Source organism: Notolepis coatsorum (assembly GCF_963971535.1).
Source record: "Notolepis coatsorum genome assembly, chromosome: 8".
Lineage (NCBI taxonomy): Eukaryota > Metazoa > Chordata > Actinopteri > Aulopiformes > Paralepididae > Notolepis > Notolepis coatsorum.
The window spans coordinates 16,277,376-16,299,205 of record NC_140172.1 but is presented as its reverse complement, the minus strand read 5'-3'; the positions used below and the strand labels follow the sequence as shown (position 1 = coordinate 16,299,205).

General features: G+C 44.8%; 1 protein-coding gene across 1 annotated transcript in view; it reads left to right on the top strand.

The window, feature by feature from the left end:
* The window catches only part of ankfy1 (ankyrin repeat and FYVE domain containing 1), a 106,314-nt gene that overhangs the window by 6,907 nt on the left and 77,577 nt on the right, over positions 1-21,830 (top strand). Inside the window, exons 2-5 of the mRNA XM_084319689.1 lie at positions 2,202-2,427; positions 3,859-3,977; positions 5,443-5,578; positions 15,739-15,862. Of these exons, the coding sequence (XP_084175815.1) occupies positions 2,202-2,427; positions 3,859-3,977; positions 5,443-5,578; positions 15,739-15,862 (605 nt within the window). The remainder of the gene's footprint in view (positions 1-2,201; positions 2,428-3,858; positions 3,978-5,442; positions 5,579-15,738; positions 15,863-21,830) is intronic.

Genomic DNA, 21,830 nt, shown 5'->3' with positions numbered 1-21,830 from the left:
ATAATTTAATTTTATTTCTCGATATCGATAATTATCGAATTGTTATAAGTATAAAAAAAATTAAAAAAAAAAAAAAAAAATAACAACAGATGTATGTTTATTTTGCAGCAATTCTTTGTCATTGCCGCCATCTTTAGTGTTACATCCCCTCACACTCCAGTTCTCAGGCTGCAGCTGGTTTAAAAGCTAAAGTAAACCGGCTTCTCTGCTGGCTGTGGCTCCAGAGGAGTTGAACAGTTCTGGCTCTGCTAGTTTATTTTCGATCTTTTGGCGCTTTTTTGGTGGACAATCCACCGCACATGTGCACCGTGACTCGTGACTGGAGTCTAGCTCTGCTAGAACACATAGCCTACTGTGTACAGACGGTTTCAAAATGTATTTTAAATTAGAAAGCAAACAAAATAAATGGACAAGAGAAAAAGAAATCTGAATTAGGTCAGTATTGTCATTTGGACAAGCAAAGCCATTACTTTAAGTTTCAGGCAAGAAAGACAAGTCTGTCCACTGTCTCTGGTTTTAAAACTGCCCTGTTGCAGGTAAAAAAAAAAAAAAAAAACGATTTTTCGATTTTTTTTTAATTTCGATATTCGATATCGATTATTAAAATATATCGCGATATTTATCGTTATATCGCCCAGCCCTAACTGTACCCATTCTGCAATCTGTTAAAGGGGAACTATTTTACTATTTCTTTCACTATTTGGGCACTTTTACACAATTCCTGTGAGTCTATGGAACACCTCTGTAATATATATATTTTTTTTATTCATTGTTTTGTATTTCTAATCAAGTCCTCAAAAACAGCATTTTTCTACCTCAAGATCTCGAGCTGTTTTGACCTGGGCTCCTAAACCACTGCGCAGCGTCGTGTTCGCCTGAACATTAACATGCAGCAGTGACTATATGACATCACATATAGGCACATTTTCAAACGACTCAGTTCAGTGAGGGTGAATATTGTGAGAGGAGAATTGGAAGAATGCGCCAATATGAGAATTAGAGACATAGATCATATTAATATAAGTTCACATAGCTAGGAAACAATGCTAAACACTCAAAAAGGCCATTTATAAGATAGTTCCCCTTTAATAAACTTTTCAATCAATCAATGACATACACAACATACAGATATAAGAATCTAATCGAATCATCTAAACTAATCTAATCATGACATTTAAGACATGCATGCAGCATGACATACAGAGATATAATATCTCTGAGCACCTGAAGCCTGTGCTATTAAACCAGGAAGTGCAGCACTGTTGATAAGGCTGTCAGCACTGCAGTAGGGCCACTCAGTGCCCTGCGCTGCAAAGAGTGAACACAAAACGCTCATGGACCCGCGGTCTCATGTTGACTGAGTCGCTTGTGTTGTTCGTTGGATTCGTTTTTGGGCTCAAAACGTACACTACACGGACCGCGGTCTCATGCTGACTGATCAGTGATCGCTTGTCTTGTCGCGCTGTGTGTCAGACTCTGGATGCTTTAGACACCCGCCCACCTCTACCTCTGATTGGCTTACCATGACATTGTATTCAACCTCAGCCAATCGTCAGCATGTATGCTTGGCTCGCGCACTGTCCACTAAACAAGGAAGAACATTATTATTGCCTCTCGGCGCAGAGATATGTCTGATGAAAGAAACAGGTTCATTCATAGTAACGCGCCGCATTTTTTTGGAGTAACGGTAACGACGTTATTAAGATTGGAAGAGTAATCCGTTAGATTACTCGTTACTGAAAAAACGAACGCCGTTTGTAACGAAGTTACTTATAGCGCCGTTATTCCCATCACTGTATATTGTCATTTGAAACAAGTTACCAATGCATTGTCCCCGTGGGACTATGCCCCCGCGGCGAAATTAATTAGTATCCCCCTCAATCTCAATCTTGACTGTCACTCAAAGCGCTTATGGGCGGAGCCCAGCCCAAAACAGCTTGAAATCTTGAAGTGGAACAATGCTGCTTTAGACGGAGTACTTGATTAGAAATACAAAACAATGAATTTTTTTGAAAAAAAAACTTACAGATGTGCTCCATAGACTCACAGGAACATTGTAACATTGCCCAAATAGTGAAAGGTATAGCAAAACACGGGACCTTTATTAATTTCATTTTGCAATGTCTGTGCGAACCCTGTATCTATATCTCTCTCTCTCTCTCTATCTCTCTGTCTGTCCTTGTGCACGGCCCGCGGAGCAGAGGAGGTGGCCAAGCTGCAGAAGCACCTGGCCCTGCTGAGGCAGGAGTACGTGAAGATGCAGCAGAAGCTGGCCGACACGGAGCGCCGCTGTGCCCTGCTGGCCGCTCAGAGTACTGCAGGAGGTCAGGGCCCCGCTGGCTCCTCCCCCGGCTCCGCCACCGGGGACTCCTTCATCAGCCGCCTGTTGGACATCGTGGCTGAGCTCTACCTGCAGGAGCAATACAGGTAGAGGATAGAAGAATAATAAATTGTATTTGTCGTTTTTTTATAATTATTAATAATAATAAAATAAAATACAGAATCCAATTTTTATTAAAACATAGTTACAAAATAAAATAATTATTAATAAAAAATAAAATACAGAATAAAAATTTAATAAAAATAGAACATAGTTAATTAAAAACATAGTATAAACAGAAAATTAAAGACGACAGAAAAAAGAATTTAAATAAAAAAAAGCTAGCAATCAAAGGCTGATTGAAACAGATTTTCAGGCCTGCTTTAAAAGAGTCCAGGCTCTGTGGTGCCCTCAGCTGGATGGGGAGGCTGTTCCACAGGCGTGGTGCAGCCGTGCAGAAGGCTCGGTCACCCAGGGTGCAGAGCCTGGTACTGGGGACCCGAAGGAGCAGACTACCTGCGGATCTGAGGGTGCGGGTGGAGGATTGTAGAGTGATGAGTTCCTGTAGGTAGAGGGGTGCGTATAGACTATATTAGAGCCCGATGATACTAGATATTTGCGGCCAATACTGATATTGGGTATAAATAATGGGGACGGTACACGAATACCTGCACACTACATCACCCCTGAGGGGAACATGGAAAGCCAAACAACCCCCACTGTACCGAAAACCTGTACCGAACCGTGACTTCAAAACCGAGGTACGTACCGAACCGTGGTTTTTGTGTACCGTTACAGTGGAGAGAGACCCCCGTCTCAATCTACTAGCACCAATTCATCATCCTCTCGCACTGAGAGAGAGGGTGTGGGTGTGTGGGTAGGTCTGTCGGTCTGTCTTCTATCTCTGGCTTGTCGTTTGCGTTCGCCATACTATGAGGCTATGCTAAATTACTTGGGGTGAACTTGGGAGTTTTGATGGTGCGTTCCGTTAGTGGTTAAAGTAACATTGTATTCGCCCGGTACACAGACAAATCTACAACTGATTATATTTGCAATAAGAATATTTCAAATCCTCATCCTTTTTAGCTTTAGATTTAAATTTTAAATTTTATGTATATGTATTGTGTGTTATCTCTCCACTCCATGCTATGGTAGTGCTTGTGCCAGCACAGGAGATACCATTCAAATGTATTTATTATATATTGTATACATATTTAAATCAATATCTTCCTTTTGAATAAACTAGGCTCAGGAATCAGGATTGTTTAAACCACGTATTCTCTACTCTCATCAAGCTAGCTATGAGATTCATGCAGACAGTGCTGCTGAGTCTGCTAAGAGTGTTGTAAATAGGGATGCACCGATCCGACAGCTATTTTTGTGATATCGGGGCCGATATCCGATATCGGATCGGTGCATCCCTAATTGTAAACGATGGCTTTATTATGACTGATGGTCTCTAATGGACAATATCACCTGGAAATGTTTTTTCAGCTTTCAATAATGTAATTTTAGTATCTGGCTGTTTTTTCCTGTAGTGATCTGAGGGTGAAAGTCGCAGGGGAGGATCTCAGTGCCCATAAGTTTGTGTTGGCTGCTCGCAGTGATGTCTGGAGCTTGGCCAACATGGCCTCCACATCCGAACTGGACCTGTCTGGTAAGCAACCCTAGTGCAGCAACGCTGTGTCGAGGTAACCCTTTCACTACCACACTACAGAAGGTTAACCCTTTCACTACCACACTACAGAAGGTTAACCTTTCACTACCACACTACAGACGGTTAACATTTCACTACCACACTACAGAACCTTTCACTACCACACTACAGAAGGTTAACCCTTTCACTACCACACTACAGAAGGTTAACCCTTTCACTGCCACACTACAGAAGGTTAACCTTTCACTACCACACTACAGACGGTTAACCTTTCATTACCACACTACAGAAGGTTAACCTTTCACTACCACACTACAGACGGTTAACCTTTCACTACCACACTGACTCCATCATCCCATTGACTCCATCATCTCATTTAAAACCCACCTCAAAACCCACCTGTTTAGGCAGGCGTATGTCTGATAAGTTACCCCATTCATCGCCAGGTCTTTATTCAATGGATATAGTTTTAGACTGTGACATTTGCGAGTGCTTAAAATATATATATATTTTTTGATCTACTTTTTCTCCCAATTTCGTATCATCCAATTCTACCCTCCCCTATCTTGAACGCTGTTGGCCATGCCTCCCACAAGCCGGCTGTAATGTGGACGAAGCCATACATTGCACGAGTCCCCTCCGGTACTCGAGGTAGCAGCCGTCGCATCTTTTCACCTGCATAGCGCGATCTTTCAGCGTCGGGGGTCTGCGCTTTGGAGGGACGTCGCTTCCTGATTCTACTGCGCAGGCGCACCAACCGACCTGTAGGAGTCGCTGTCCACAACGTCCGATCCCCACCCATCAGTTTCCCACCCCCTAATACTGCCAATTGTATTAGTACGAACGACCAGCCAAACTGAAAGCAATGCGGAGAGCTGGGCTCGAACCCAGCGTCTCCTGCATTGGTGGTGAGCGCCTTGCCCACTGCACCACCTAGCCGCCCTTCTTAAAATATATTGAAATGATCTTATATTATATCTATGGGTCTAATAACGCCGTCGAGTCTCAGTGAGTTGCTTCTAGTCAACATGCCCGAGACAGATTGTTTTTTCATCCGTACATTTCCGTTTTATACCATTTTGAATAGAGTATGGTTTGGGTGTTTTTCAGTAATTCCAGGAAAAAGACGAGAAAAAGGCATTTTACTGTAATCCAGTCATCACGTTGTAATTTTTCGGCTGATTATCTAATCATCCTGAAATCAACGCTAGATTATCATTATTATGTCTCCTCGTCCATACATGAAATGACCGTCATAGCGGGGCGCTCTGAAGGGTATACCAGAGGCTGCAGCTATGAATTATGAATAGATATAGTGAATAAACGAAATAACGATCCCAAAAACTAGTTGACTCGTTTCTGGCGCTGAACGCATGGCGGGCAATAACGAGTATACTCGTTTCCGGCACAGATTGTGTTAAAAAGAAAATCACTAACTCCTCAAATGGTGGGTGTTTTTTTTTAGATGCCAAGCCTGAGGTCGCCATGGCGATGCTGCGCTGGACATACACGGACGAATTGGAGCTCAGCGAGGACGACGCCTTTCTGATCGACTTGATGAAGTTGGCCAACCGCTTCCAGCTCCAGCTGCTCCGAGAGAGGTGAGCATGTTTCATATACCATGACCTGGAGAGAGAGGTGAGCATTAGGGATGTCCGATATTATCGGCCTACCGATATTATCAGCCGATATTGGCATTCAAATGTAATATCGGAAATTATTTGCATCTGTTTACAAAAGGGAAAAAAATCGTTTTATTTAATTTCTTTACATTTATTTAACCTTTATTTACCCTGTGTAAATCAATCAGCCAGTATCACCTCTCCATCGTTGTCGTTGTGTAGTTTCTGCGTTGTGTTTATTTCTCTCCGTCTTCTCATACAGGCTGTACAATCTTTGTCATTCCCCTTTAATGCAATCCGTAACCATAAGTATTCGACACTGGACAGCGTAGTACCTTTCTTGGAATCGTTGTTTATTACATAAACAAAAGCCTCAGATGTTACCCATTTCGTATTGTCCTTGAAAAGTCTTTGATGGAACACTAAATTCATTATTCTATCGTCTCTTCTGCTGTTTAGTCCAATGGTGGCTGAGGCCTTGTCGTTAGCCAAAACCCTTCTCCCGTTAGCCGAAGCTAATGATGATGTGTCATCTCCCCTCCCCCACCGGCGAGGGTGAGGGAGGGATGAAAGTCTCTGATCCACGTCCGCTCGCGTCAGCTTCGTGTCTAGATCTAACTTGCACCCGGAAGGAAACTCACATTTATAATATTCATCATCATCATTATCATCTCGGCATATAAATGACAGGCCCCGCCCCTCTTCTTGTTGTCATGTGACGCGCTGTCATGGCAACTGCTGTTCACCCTTAAACGTCTGTTTCTAGTGGTGTCACACTCTCTCTCTGACCATTCTGCCTGCTCGCAGTCCTTATCAGTTGTTATGTGCTGAACCGACCTCGGCATGCCCTGGGCTCTATCTTAGTCTGCTGCTAAACACAGTGACTCTCTCTCACCGCCTCCACCACCACATCTACCTCTCTGACCTGGCCCCTTTAGATGCTGTCATCTCCCCCAATATATACATTATATATACATTGAAAAAACCTCGACATCCTTCACCAGGCAAGCATGCAAGAACAAATTCTTATTTTATTTATTGTCAAAAGTATGCATAATGTTGTGTTAATTCCACAACAAGAGATATGTAATGTTAATTACCTGACATTTTTTTGGGGGGGAAACCCTGCATATATCGGTATCGGTTGATATCGGTACCGGAAATTAAGAGTTGGACAATATCGGTAAAAAAGCCAATATCGAACATACCTAGTTATCATGTTTCATACCATCATCACCTGGAGAGAGAGGTGAGCATGTTTCATACTGTTAGATTCTGATGGTTCAGCCAGTATCACGTCTTCGTCTGTTTGGCTTGTGTTATCATCTCTCCATCCACTGACCCTGCGTTGTGTTTTATCTCTCCGACGTCTCATACTGGCTGATACAATCTTTGTCATCCCCCTTTAATGCAATCCGCAAGCATAAGAATTTGACCACCTCCATAAGAATTCGACCCTTGACAGCGTAATACCTTTCTTGAAAGAGCGTTGTTTATTACATAAACAAAAAACCTCAGCTCAGATGTTATCAGATTGTATTGTCCCTGCTATCGTCTCTTCTGCTGTTCAGTCCAATAGTGGCTAAGGCCTTGTCGTTAGCCAGAACCCTTCTCCCGTTAGCCGAAGCTAATGATGATGTGTCATTTCCCCCCCCCCCCCCCCCACCGGCGAGGGATGATCGTCTGTGATGGTTCTTCTCTCCTGTGGGATTCGTTTCTTAGTCTGACTTACACCCGGAAGAAACTCACTTTTCTATATTCTCGCCATAGCAACGACAGGCCCGGCCTCTCTCCTGGTTGTCATGTGACGCGCTGTCATGACAACTGCTTTAACCTTTAAACACACATTTTAAACGTCTGTTTCATTAATGTCAAACCCTCTCCCTCGCTCCTGTGCCTGCTGCTGTTCTTATCAGCTGTTGATGTTCTGATGGAATGCAAACATTCTGCTCGCTGCTCACACTGACTGCTAAACCGCCTCCCTCACTGTCACCATGCACATTTTGACCTCTCTGACCTGGCCCCCTTTAGATGCTGTCATCTCCCCCAATATACATTACATACATTGAAAAACACAGATTTCTCTCAATACCATCATCACCTGGAGAGAGAGGTGAGCATGTTTCATACCATCATCACCTGGAGAGAGAGGTGAGCATGTTTCATACCATCATCACCTGGTGGGAAAAACTGACACTTGAAACAAAGCGGGGCTCGCAACTCACTTTTGATGATCCAAGGTGTTTTAATTGTGACAAATAATAGCAGCAAATACAACGTTTCGACCCTTCCGGTCTTTTTCAAGTATGAACACAACACAAAATTACATCTGTTTTTTATACAGGAAATGAAATGAATAGATTACCTCAGCCCCACCTGGTGATCAGGGGCGGTACCAAGACTTGCATGATTTTCTTATACATTTTAGACATGATTTAGTAACAATTTATCTTTTACATTTGACATTTTTTAGAGAAATATATATTAACTCAATCAGTGCCACCCACGTAATATTATGTGATGATTTTTTTTTCTATTTTAATATCCTATTTAATGCCAGGGACCCGTATGTTGCCGTTAGAAGCCCTACTGCGACGCCGAGGGTGCAGTACCGGCCAGATTCTCCCAGGTGGCGGTATCGACCTGCAGTAAACCCTGTTCCAGACCCTTGTGTTACACTGTAAGGTCTCTGGGCGCAGATTTTTACTAGATGGCAAGACTATAGGTTCAATCGGTCGCATCAAAACGTCTACGGGACATCCGATGCATATGCTGTGATTGATTATGCCGTGGCCATTAATCGACATTGGATGTACCAGATGGCGATCAAACAATTGGAATATAATTTTTGGAATACTCCCGGCCACAGGTAAGGACTATCTGACGTAAATTCTGGCTTGATTGTGCAATGTTTTCATACCGATCCAACTGATTTGCGTTTTTAGCATTCAATACTAATGCCGTTACTGGTAATCAATAATCAGAAACGACCCCCCCCCCCCCTTTCATGCATTCATGGTGGAACATAATACCGATCAAATGCATTTGGATTTTTAACTCTAGCTTGTGTAGGGCCGAAAAGCCAATGGACTTAACGTTATTTGCTTAGCGCTTTATAAATAGCTTTGCAGGAATTATCCCAGATCATTCCGATATAACACTCGTATTCATCACGGTATATGAGAAAAATATTTCTTTATGGCATATTGAACGGAAGGTTCATACTGTCAATTGACAATGACATTGGATACATAGCTAGAATATAGTTATAGCTCTACAAACAAGGTGACACACTCCACCTACTCTAGCGAGGCCTTCAACCTTGAACTGGAGAGTCTGGACTGGTCAGATGAACTCAATGGTACACTGGTTGAAGAAACATGGCTTGGTTTCAAAACCAAATTCTCAACAATACTAAACGACATGGCCCCCCTAAGAACCACCAGGGTAAAAAATCGCGCTGAGCCGTGGATGCACACTGAAATACTGACCGCTATGAAAACCAGAGACAAAAAATGCTCAGAGTTTCGTAAAAGTCAGTCAAAGCTTACTAAAAGCACGAGCAGTGAACTCCAAGCCCACGTGACTGAACTCAAACTAGAAAGAAACAGACTAAGAAACGACGTAAACTCCATGGTCAAAACTGCAAAAAAGAATTTCATCAATGACAAAACTGAGGAAAACAAAAACAAACCACGTGAACTTTGGAAATTACTCAATAATCAACTAGGATGCAGTAAAAAACTTAAAACCAGATTCTCAAACATAAACATAAAAACGGACAACACGCTCATCACAGACAAGCTGGATGTAGCCAATTACTTAAACATTTTCTTCACAAACATAGCCACAACACTGGTAAACAAACTACCCTCCCACTCAGGGCTTTATGGGGTAGAACACATAGTAGCTTACTACAAAAACCTAGGGGTCCGCAAGGACGACTTCAAGCTGGAAATGGTAACAACAGATGAGGTACTCAATAAACTGAGCGCCCTCCAACCTAACAAGGCCACTGGCCATGACAACATCCCCTCCAAATTCCTCAGAGACTCAGCAGCCGCCATCACCCCAATCATCACACACATAATAAACCTCTCCATAAAACAGGGACACGTCCCCAAGGACTTCAAAATTGCGAGGGTGACCCCTCTGCACAAAAAGGGCAGCAAATTAGACCCAGGCAACTACCGCCCTGTTTCTATTCTCACCTCCATCTCGAAAGTCATGGAAAAAATAGTCTACGAACAGGTCGAAAAGTACCTAGCGGAAAAAAATCTAATCTACGAATTCCAATCTGGCTTCAGAACATCCCACTCCACTGACACATGCCTTCTCTATTTGAATGACCACATCAAACAAGAGGTGGACGCAGGCAAATACTGCGGCATGGTCATGCTGGACCTACAAAAGGTCTTTGACACGGTCAATCACTCCATTCTGATTGACAAGCTAAAAGCAATTGGTTTTGATAGTCTATCAGTGAGCTGGATGCAATCCTACCTTGAGGGGAGGGAACAGATGGTGGAGGTAAACGGTACCCTATCCCCCCCCCTCACAGTGAGCTGTGGTGTTCCACAAGGAAGCATACTAGGACCGCTACTGTTCCTAATTTATGCAAATGACATGTCGTCAGCTTGTGACTGCAACTTGTTCCTGTTTGCGGACGACTCAGCCCTGCTGGTCTCTGACGAGAACAAGTTACAGGTTGAAAAAACCCTCAGCTCGGAACTAGGCAGAATCTGCATATGGCTCGCTGATAACAAACTATCATTACACATGGGCAAAACAGAGTCCATTCTCTTCGGTTCAAATAACAAACTCAGCAAGACCGACGGCTTCTCAGTTACAGTGGGTGACAATATTGTCACAAGGAAAGATGAAATTACCTACCTGGGTTCCATCCTAGAGGCTAATCTCTCCTGTGACAAAATGGCATCCAATGTAATAAAAAAAGTCAACCAACGAACTCGATTCTTGTACCGGATCTCCTCTCTGGTAAACAAGAATACCCTGAAGACTCTGGCAGGAGCACGCTAAAAACAAAATTACAAACATCTCAAAACAAACTGGTCAGACTACTGCTTGACCTTACTCCTAGAACCCACCTCACCCCTGCCCACTTTGACAACCTAGGATGGCTTAGAGTAGACGACAGAGTACAGCAACTTGCAATGGGCCTGGTCTACAAGATACACTACACGACCAAGGTACCCATGTACATGTCAAAATACTTCCCAAAGGTCAGTGAATACCACGATCACAACACCAGAGGGAGCTCCACAAATCATGTTAAACCCAGATTCGGCTCAAATAAGGGACTAAACACGTTTCGCAATTATGCCACATCAATGTGGAACGCCCTACCCAAAGCTGTAAAGGAATGTGGATCACTACCCACTTTCAAAACCTCTCTCAAGGGACACCTACGGGAGACTGCAATTCAACACTGGCCCCTGTAAATATCCTAACCCAACCCCCTCCAATGTACAGTCATTTACCTAGTATGGTTTTGTCAATAGTCCAATGTACAATTTTGTTTGTTTGTACAGTGTCTCCCCCCCCCCCTCAATGTACAGTTTTACTTGTTTATACAGTGTGCCCCCCCCCCCCCAACCACCTCCAATGTAAATTACCCAGTATGGTTGTCAATATCCCAATGTACCCAACCCCCCCCACCCAACCTCCTCCAATGTACAGTTTCTACGTCAAATGTATATACTCCCTTTTCTTGACTCCTTCTGTATCACAAACAGTACTGTATTTGCAAATCTGGTATGTCATAAATGTATAGATGTAGCAGTACTGACTATCTGTATGTCATGTATGTCATATATGTCCTGATGAATTGAAAATGGGGGACCCTGATGTAAACAAGACGAAAGTCTTTCTCTGGTCTGCATCCCCTTAACAATTGTGTGTATTGAGCTGTACTGTATTGTACCCATTCTGCAATCTGTTAATAAAGTTTTCAATCAATCAATCAATCCTATCTTTTATTTTTTTTAAGATTTATTTTTTAGCGTTTATCGCTTTTTACTAGTTTCAAGTTTCTTTAATAGTTGTCATACAGAAGTACAGAATACTTTCATACAAAATGCTTCTTACTGTTACGCTCCAGAGACTGTGCTAGACAAGATAGTATCAAATAACATAGTATAGCATGTAATTTAGAAGAAGAAAATGAGGTCACAGTGTTCGGTATAGACATATGTACAATGTTCTGAGTTACCATATAATATACAATACTATGCAGTGTACTAATGTACAGTACTATATAGTGCAAAGCAGAAATGGGATGAGGTACAATTTAGGTACAATTTATAGTAAGGTGTACGAGTTGTAGTGCAATCCTTCATCAATAAATATAAAGTGTGGGGAGTGGGTGCTACAGTGTGTTTGTTTAAAGTGGGTGTGTGCTATAAAGTGTGTGGAGTGGGTGCTACAGTGTGTTTGTTTAAAGTGAGTGTGTGCGTGTGGATGTGTGTGCTATGTGCGTTTGGTGGTTGTTGTTGTGTAGTGTTCATTGTTCGTTTAGCAGCCTGATGGCCTGGGGATAGAAGCTTCTTCTGAGTCTTTCTGTGCTCGCCTTGAGACTCCGGTATCGCTTGCCTGACCGCAGCAGTTCAAAGAGGCAGTTGTTCGGGTGACTGGAGTCTTTAATGATTCTCTTAGCCTTGCCCTTGCAACGCTTGTTGTAAATGTTCTGGAGGGTGGGGAGCCCCCCTCCAATTGTGCGTTCGGCTGAACGTGTCACTCTTTGTAGTCTGCTTCGGTCTTGTGCAGTGCTATTCCCAAACCAGGAGGTGATGTTGCCGGTCAAGATGCTCTCTATTGTACATGAGTAGAAGTTCTTAAGGATCTTCTGACTGACTTGGAACTTCCTTAGGCGCCTGAGGAAGTAGAGGCGTTGTCGTGCCTTCTTCACAACACTGTCAATGTGTGTGGTCCATGTCAAGTCCTCGGATATGTAGGCTCCGAGGTACTTAAAGCTGTTGACTCTCTCAACCGGTGCCCCGTCGATGCTGAGGGGGCTGTAGTCCTTGACCCCCGACCTCCTGAAGTCCACAATCATCTCCTTTGTTTTGCTGACGTTCAGGGAGAGTCTGTTTTCCTGGCACCATCCCGCCAGGACCTTGACCTCTTCCAGGTAGGCCCTCTCGTCGTTGGCAGAGATCAGGCCCACCACCACTGTGTCGTCAGCAAATTTGATGATTGTATTGCTACTCCGCTGAGCCACACAGTCGTGTGTGTACAGGGAGTAGAGGAGGGGACTCAGAACACAGCCCTGGGGGGCCCCTATGTTGAGGGTGATGGATGAGGAGGTGCAGTTGCCTGCTCTCACCACCTGGGGTCTGCCAGTCAGGAAGTCCAAGACCCACTGGCAGAGGTCATAGTTCAAGCCCAGGTCCCTGAGCTTGGCTATGAGTATGGAGGGGACTATGGTATTGAATGCCGAGCTGTAGTCGATGAATAGCATTCTCACATAGTTCCCCTGCCTCTTGTCCAGGTGTGATGCTGCTGTGTGCAGCACATGGGCTATGGCGTCCTCCGTGGACCTGTTGGGGCGGTATGCAAATTGCAGGGGGTCCATGTTGATGGGGAGGGAGGAGCAGATGTAGCCCTTTACTAGCTTCTCAAAGCACTTCATGGCTATGGAGGTGAGAGCTACAGGGCGGTAGTCGTTGAGGCAAGCAGGCTTGGATTTTTTGGGTACAGGGATAATAGTGGACTTCTTCAGGCAGGTGGGGATGACAGCCTGTTCTAAGGACAGGTTAAATATGTCAGTGAATACTGGGGCCAGTTGGTCGGCACAGACTTTTAGGATGCGGCCGGGGATGCCGTCCGGACCTGCTGCCTTCCTGATATTCACTTTTTTAAAGGTCCGCCTCACCTCATGCTCTGTTACCCTGAACACTGCGCCTCCATCAGCAGCCGACCCCCCCCCCATTGCCGTGGCTTGTGAGCTGGTGTTGTTATTACCAGCATCAAACCTCGCATAGAAGGTATTGAGGTAATTTGCTAAGGAGATGTCACTGTTCAGTTTGAGGGAGGCGCCTTTGTAGTCTGTCATCGTTTTGAGCCCCTGCCACATAGCTCTAGAGTCAGCTTGTTCAAACTGGAGTTCAATTTTATCCCTGTAGCGCCGTTTGGCCTCTGACACTGTCCTCCTTACGTTGTATCGCGCCACCTTGTGGTCATTCATGTTGCCTGCCACTAGGCCGTCGTTGTATGCTTTGGTGCGCTCTCTCAGAGCTTCACGGACGGATTTGTCTACCCAGGGTTTTTGATTTGGGTAAACTCTCATTTTGGTAGTGGGGATTGTTTCTTCCACCAAAGTACAAACATAGTCCAGCACTGTCTCCGTGTAGACATTAATGTTATCTGTGTCGCGGAACACATTCCAGTCTGTGCAGTGAAACGCAGACTGGAGCGTCTCCTCTGACGTCAAATCCCATTTCTGCACCTCTCGCGAGACTACAGGAGTACTTTTGATTCTCTGTTTGTACATTGGTGAAAGAAAGATGGACGCGTGATCTGATTTACCAAAGCCACTATCAGAATGAGCCTTGTAGCCACCTTTAAATTGCGTGCAACAGTGATCTAGGATGTTACCGCCTCTGGTGTTGCAAGTCACATGCTGATAGAAGTCAGGTAATACCTTTCTCAGATTGGCGCTATTGAAATCACCCAGCACCAAAATGGCGGCGTTAACGTTCGCCGCTTGTATTCTATTTACCTCGTCGTGGAGTCTGGAGAGCGCGACGTTGTTGCTGGCTTGCGGTGGAATATACACTCCTACAAGGATGATCGCCGTTAACTCCCTCGGGAGGAAGAAAGGACGACACTTGGAGAGAGAGATGGCGCTGCAAAGTCTGGCTGCCTTTCTGTTCGCTCCGTCGAGACTGTGCTTACTTTTGTTAATATTTATAGTTTTAAGAGTTTTGTCTGTACCAACAGTAGGTGCATTTAATGTGTATGACCGTCAGTCACTTATAGACATCGGATTACGGGAAACTTACCGATTGGATTACTCACTGGACCAGCTTTCCGAACCGCAACAATGGCCTGAGGAGATTCTCCGGAGAATGGGACCAGAGCCTTTGTTCCTTGATCCCAGGAACAAAGGAACCAGACGGCGTGGGAAGAGAGCTGGGATCCGTAACAGGCTGAGATCCAGACGCCACCGAACGCCATTGCCCAGTATATTGCTAGCCAATGTACAATCAATTGACAATAAACTGGACGACATCCGAGCAAGGATTCAATACCAAAGAGACGTTAGGGACTGCAACGTTCTCTGCTTCACCGAAACGTGGCTCACGTCGGACGTTCCAGACCACGCAATCCAACCAGCTGAACACTTCTTTATCCACCGCAAGGATCGTACAGCAGAGTCCGGTAAACAACGTGGAGGAGGTATTGCCTTCATGTTTAACAACAATTGGAGCGATCCAACTAACGTGAAGGAATTATCCAACCACTGCTGCCCAGACCTGGAATATATAACCATCAAGTGTCTGGACTGCCCAGTACTACTGGGCAGTCCAGTAGAGAGAGAGAGGAGGAACGGGAGACAGCAACGACACTCAATGTTTTTTTAGCGGTACACACAGCGGTTAGTTTAGCACACACACCGGAACACACACGCATGCATTGTCTCTTTAGGATCGCTGATGCGATTCGTCTCTGCGATTAACCCATCCCATCGTCCTTCCCCCCCAAGGGCAGCCGGGAGCAGACAGGCGTCAACGTGAGCCGCGCCAGGGGACCAATCCAAGTGCTCCTGTCCGTCTTCGTCAAGGACGCCACAGCGTTAGCGATCTGTTGTTGTGCATGTTTTTCCATTGGGTTTATCTTATCGGGGGAGAAACCCTTGCGAGCACAGAGGGGGAGAGCATGCAAACTCCACACAGAAAGGCCTGGGAGATACCCCACCTGGGTACCTGGCATCATGGAAACCTGGTCCCCAAGCGGGGATCGAACCCTGGACCTTCTTGCTGTGAGGCGACAGTGTTAACCCCTACACCACGTGCCGCCGTTGATTTATTTTTAGTAGTGTGATTTTTAGTATTGTGATTTTGCTATGCTTTTTGTCGCTCCAATATAACCGTTGTTGTGTCTCCTGTGTGGCGCAGGTGTGAGAAAGGTGTGATGTCGTCGGTCAACGTGAGGAACTGTATCGGCTTCTACCAGACGGCGGAGGAGCTGGACGCCACGACGCTGATGAACTACTGCGGGGAGATCATCGCCAGCCACTGGGTGAGTCCACACTGCCGATGATACATTTAGTTTATATTTTTATTTATTATTTTTATTTCTTTTGTATTGTGACCTGCAACAGGGCAGCTTTAAAACCAGAGACAGTGGACAGACTTGTCTTTCTTGCCTGCAACTTGAGAGAAAACGGTGCTTTTTCAATGTATGTGATGTATAGATTGGGGAGAGATGACCACAGCTAAAAACGGTGGTAATGAAATGTGCATGGTTCGCTTTAGAAAACGGTGATAGAAGAAGAGGCAGTAGCCATCACTGCAGAAGGTTTAGCAGCCAGCCGAATGTTTACATTCCTTGTAAGAACATAGATAACAGAGTGTAGGCCCAGAGCAGGAGGAGAGGGGTGACCTCTTTAATGCAACAGTGGATGAAACGTTTAATGGTGTGAAAGGTTAGCAGTCGTCATGACAGCACGTCGCATGACAACCAGGAGAGGGGCGGGGGGCCGTCGTTGCTACGACGAAGACCTATAAGTCGAACGGTGTTTCCGGGTAGGGCAGACTAAAATCTGACTGAGACTAAGAGGGAAGAAACCAGAAGAGACTCTCTCCTCTCATTGAGAGAGAGGGGGGGGGGGGGGGGGGGGAGAATGGCACATCACCAGTAGCTTCGGCTACCACGAGGATGGTCTTAGGCTAACGACTAGGCCTGACCACTATTGGACTGAATAACAAAAGGACAATCTGAACACACCGAGAGATCATTAGAATAGACTCTTCAAGGACGATACAATTTGATAACATCTGATAACATGAGGTTCTGTTTATAGCAATAAAACAACGCTTCTCCTCATAAGGTATCTCACAGTGTCGAAGTGTCGAATTCTTAGGGAAGTGGAGAAGTATTATGGTTTATGGATTGCACTAACGGGGGGGAGATAAGGATCTTATCTACCAGTATCGGAGACGTCAGGACCATTAAAAGTACACAACGCAGAGGAATTGGATGGAGGGCCAAACAGACGAAGACGTGATACTGGCCAGTTTGATCAGAATCTTACAGATGGTGCCGTGACCCGGATTTGCAAGAGATTAAAACAACGGGAACAGTTGGTTGTTGATGACAGCCGGATTTGCAAGAGATAAGAACAACGGATAAAGACTTTTTCAATAATGGGGCGACAGTGGACAACAGTCATCAATGTGTGGGAGAATCATGATCGAAGCAAAGCCGGCCAGCCCTGGGAGAGAGCGGCGAGTCGAGCGGTCAGGAGGCGAACCAGCGCTGTAGGGGAAACAGCGCTCCGATCAAAAATGGGGGAATGACACCGACAGCGATGGAGATGGCCAGGAGACAGACTGGAGGAGGAGGAAGCCGCAGGGGCCAGGCACAGCAGCCTGGTACACAGATCGTCCACGACGAGAGCGAGGGCCGACGGCGGTGGAGATGAGCCTCAACCAAGATGACCGACAGGGCGGATGACCGACGGGGCGGAGATGACCGACGAGGCGGAGTCCAGCGGTCGCAGGCGGTGTTGCCCAGGGGAGAACGAGGCGGACATCGGAGGGGCCTTCCCGGCGGAGACGCTGTTTAGAGAGCGTTTTGAAACAACAGAGCACGGGCGGTGAACCATGAACAAACAGGGACTTCCTTTCAGAGTCAATCAGGAGATCGAGAGACGAGACAACAGCGAGAAGTCCTGTGTTCATTGATTAGGAGTATGAGATATAAATGGAGGATTCATATATAAGATATATGTATAGAAGGATATATATATATATATAGAAGGTAGATATAACTGAGAACAGTAGAACAACAGGATATAATTATTGGGAGCAGACAGGGGGGCTCCAATGGTTATGAGTCGTTGGATGTTGTTGGTTTTGGTGGTCGGTTTCGGTTCCCTTTGTGCACGAAGGGGGGCGCAAACAGACATCAGGCAGCAGGATCACTGGGTTGACCGTGGGCCGTCTTCGTTTCTTGTGCACGAGAGACGAGGTTGGTTTGCTTCAACCACAGGCTATTTTTGGCATAATTAATTGAAAAACCAAATAATGATTTATGATTCTGAAGGGGTGATAAGAATCAAGGGGGGATTGAGAGAAAACGGTGCTTTTTCAATGTATGTGATGTATAGATTGGGGAGAGATGACCACAGCTAAAAACGGTGGTAATGAAATGTGCATGGTTCGCTTTAGAAAACGGTGATAGAAGAAGAGGCAGTAGCCATCACTGCAGAAGGTTTAGCAGCCAGCCGAATGTTTACATTCCTTGTAAGAACATAGATAACAGAGTGTAGGCCCAGAGCAGGAGGAGAGGGGTGACCTCTTTAATGCAACAGTGGATGAAACGTTTAATGGTGTGAAAGGTTAGCAGTCGTCATGACAGCACGTCGCATGACAACCAGGAGAGGGGCGGGGGGCCGTCGTTGCTACGACGAAGACCTATAAGTCGAACGGTGTTTCCGGGTAGGGCAGACTAAAATCTGACTGAGACTAAGAGGGAAGAAACCAGAAGAGACTCTCTCCTCTCATTGAGAGAGAGGGGGGGGGGGGGGGGGGGGGAGAATGGCACATCACCAGTAGCTTCGGCTACCACGAGGATGGTCTTAGGCTAACGACTAGGCCTGACCACTATTGGACTGAATAACAAAAGGACAATCTGAACACACCGAGAGATCATTAGAATAGACTCTTCAAGGACGATACAATTTGATAACATCTGATAACATGAGGTTCTGTTTATAGCAATAAAACAACGCTTCTCCTCATAAGGTATCTCACAGTGTCGAAGTGTCGAATTCTTAGGGAAGTGGAGAAGTATTATGGTTTATGGATTGCACTAACGGGGGGGAGATAAGGATCTTATCTACCAGTATCGGAGACGTCAGGACCATTAAAAGTACACAACGCAGAGGAATTGGATGGAGGGCCAAACAGACGAAGACGTGATACTGGCCAGTTTGATCAGAATCTTACAAACTTAAAGTAATGGCTTTGCTTGTCCAAATGACAATACTGACCAAATTGAGATTTATTTTTCTCTTGTCCATTTATTTAGTTTGCTTTCTAATTTAAAATACAGTTTTAAACCGTCTGTACACAGTAGGCTATGTGTGCTAGCAGAGCTAGACTCCAGTCACGAGTCACGGTGCACATGTGCGTTGGTTTGTCCACCAAAAAAGCGCCAAAAGATAGAAAAGAAACTAGCAGAGCCAGAACTGTTCAACTCCCCTGGAGCCACAGCCAGCAGAGAAGCCGGTCACTGGGTGAGTCCAGACCGCCGAGGCTCATCGGGGGGAGAAACGACAAAAGTCGCCACATTTAAAGGTTTGAATGTTGTCAAACGGCGGTGACCTCGTGGCAACAGGTGACGACGTGGCACTGCGGTTTTTTGTTTTTGTCTGATGTTTGGGTTGGATTTCAGCGGGTATAAGGTAGTGGTGGGAATCACCAGAGGCCTCACAATATGATATTATCACAATACTTAAGTCATGATACGATAGTATTGCGATTCAAAATATATTTCGATATGTTGCGATTTATTACCTTTTTTCAACTGCAGTGCAAAGTAAAACTGTCAACATGTTTTATCTAATAAAATAAAGTTTTCAGTCTGTTCATCTCACTTCAATAATTTTTATTGCAGAACATGGGATTTTCTCAAGCAGACAGATGTCAACACTGTAATCTGTGTTGCATGTACCTGACTAACTGAACTGTTTGTATTACAGTCATATACCAACTTAACTGAATGCACATGTGTGTGTGGACTACTGTACTATTACAGGTATTGAAATTAACAATGCAACTTCCTTATACAAAATAAATTATAATAAAAATGTGCATAATAAAATATCAATACTTGGCATCCTTGTACCGATACAGTATCGCCACGCAAAGTATCGCGATACTATACTGTATCGATATTTTCCCCCACTACTGGTTGCTGCTACGTCCAGAACTCTGCTGCTCACCTCCACCCGCCGCTCCGACCACATCACCCACCATCCTCCACCATCTCCACTGGCTCCCCATCATGTACAGGATTCAGTTCAAAACACTACTCATCACCTTCAAAGCCCTCAACAACCTGGCCCCCTCCTACCTCTCTGACCTCCTCCTCCACCCCACGCCTACCCTCAACAACCTGGCCCCCTCCTACCTCTCTGACCTCTGACCTCCACCACACGCCTACCCGCTGCCTCAGGTCCGCAGACTCTAACCTCCTCCAAACCCATCAGGACTAAGCTCCGGACCTGGGGGGCGACAGGGCCTTCGCTGCAGCTGCCCCCACCCTCTGGAACACCCCTCCCAACCATATCCGTCATGTAGACACCCTCTCAGCATTTAAAAAAAGCCCTCAAAACCCACCTGTTTGCCCTTGCTTTCAACCCTTGAACTCCTTCCCCTCTCACATTTATATATACATTTCCTTTTAATATTTTCTCTACTAAAACTGTATTGTTTGTTTTGTGAAGTGTCTTTGAGCATTTGGAAAAGCGCTATATAAATTTGATGTATTATTATTACTTCTGGCTCTACCAAGAGGCGTCTGGAGAAATGGACAGTATAATAAGTTAGTGTTACCGAACTCCAATCCATACGTCCAAAACGAGAATGGTAAACAAAGCACAACACCAAGCGAGGCTCTTTAGCCGAGAGGCCGCTGTTGGACTGCATTACAGATTCTACCTTTAACTCTTCACAACTTCTTCAACATGTCACGGTCACCTCGTCTTCTAGTTCTGGTTTGTCGTTCGCCATATAGTCTATTTGCCAACACAATGAACCCGGACATTTTGGAACCACCAAACTTTTATGATAGATATGGATAGTATGGGTCACCAGCACTTAGAAACTGCTGGATGCTAAGTTTAACATGTTGGGCAATTTTTTTTATTTGCATAATTAGCATACATTTGTTTAATCACCTAAATGGACAAATCTCTGAAAGTACTTGATCAATTTCAACAATGTTGGAGTGGTTTTGGGGGTTATTCGGGATGCTGAATCCATTGATGATACTCAAGAGTTTTGAAATTGCAATATTGACTGAAATTTACTAAATTTCAACAGATTTTGGTGCAATATTTGTGCATTTTCAGTCAATTAGAAAGTTTTAGAGGATACTGAAATGATTACATTTGGACAGCACAGACATTATGTATTCACAATATCTCTACTGACCCCAAATAGTTCATATGGTAATGTCATATTGTCATAGTACAGTAGATAGGCAGGTGTATAAAGATTGTGTTGTCAAGACAAAGACTCAGATGTGAAGGGCATCCACTCTTTTATTTACTACCTGTAACGTCACAGCAAATTGGAAAAACACTAAAACTGTTCAAACTGTGTATGATAACATAGCTTAATAAAACAGAAATAACAAAAAAAAAAAAGTATTTACATTACTCAAGCACATAGGCCACAACATAACAATATGTGCTTCCTCCTACTGCATAGTAGTAGATAATTACTTCTCACTCAGAAAGTGGCTACCGTGTTCAGAACTCTGAATCCACATCATCAAACTCCTCATCATCAAACTCCTCCCCACTGTCTTCATCTTCCTCTGAATTTACTTTAATGTCATCACTTATGGTCTTCAGTTTTGGAGCTCTGTTATCATCACTGCGATCTTGCACAGCATTGTATGCTGACCAGTCCAGGGGAACACACTCTGTGTGATGGCATCTTGGATAGCATCAGTTCTTGGGATTTCTTTCAGAGCTGGTGGTGTCATCTTCTTGGGGCCTGTGTAATGTTCTATCACAAAACTGCTCTTGTGAGCCAGACTGAGTTTCCCAGCGTCAAGCTTTGTCAGACGAGGTAGTTTTAGTGACCCCACCACCAGGAGTGGCTCCTCCAGGGAACAGAATACCTGCAGGATTCTGCACAAACTGAGTGGCCATGGCATGAGTCGTGTGGCGACCGTTCGGTGTGAAGACCACAAGATCAAAATGGTCACCCCAACTGTGGATGGGGCCAATCTGCCTCTCCAAGCCAAC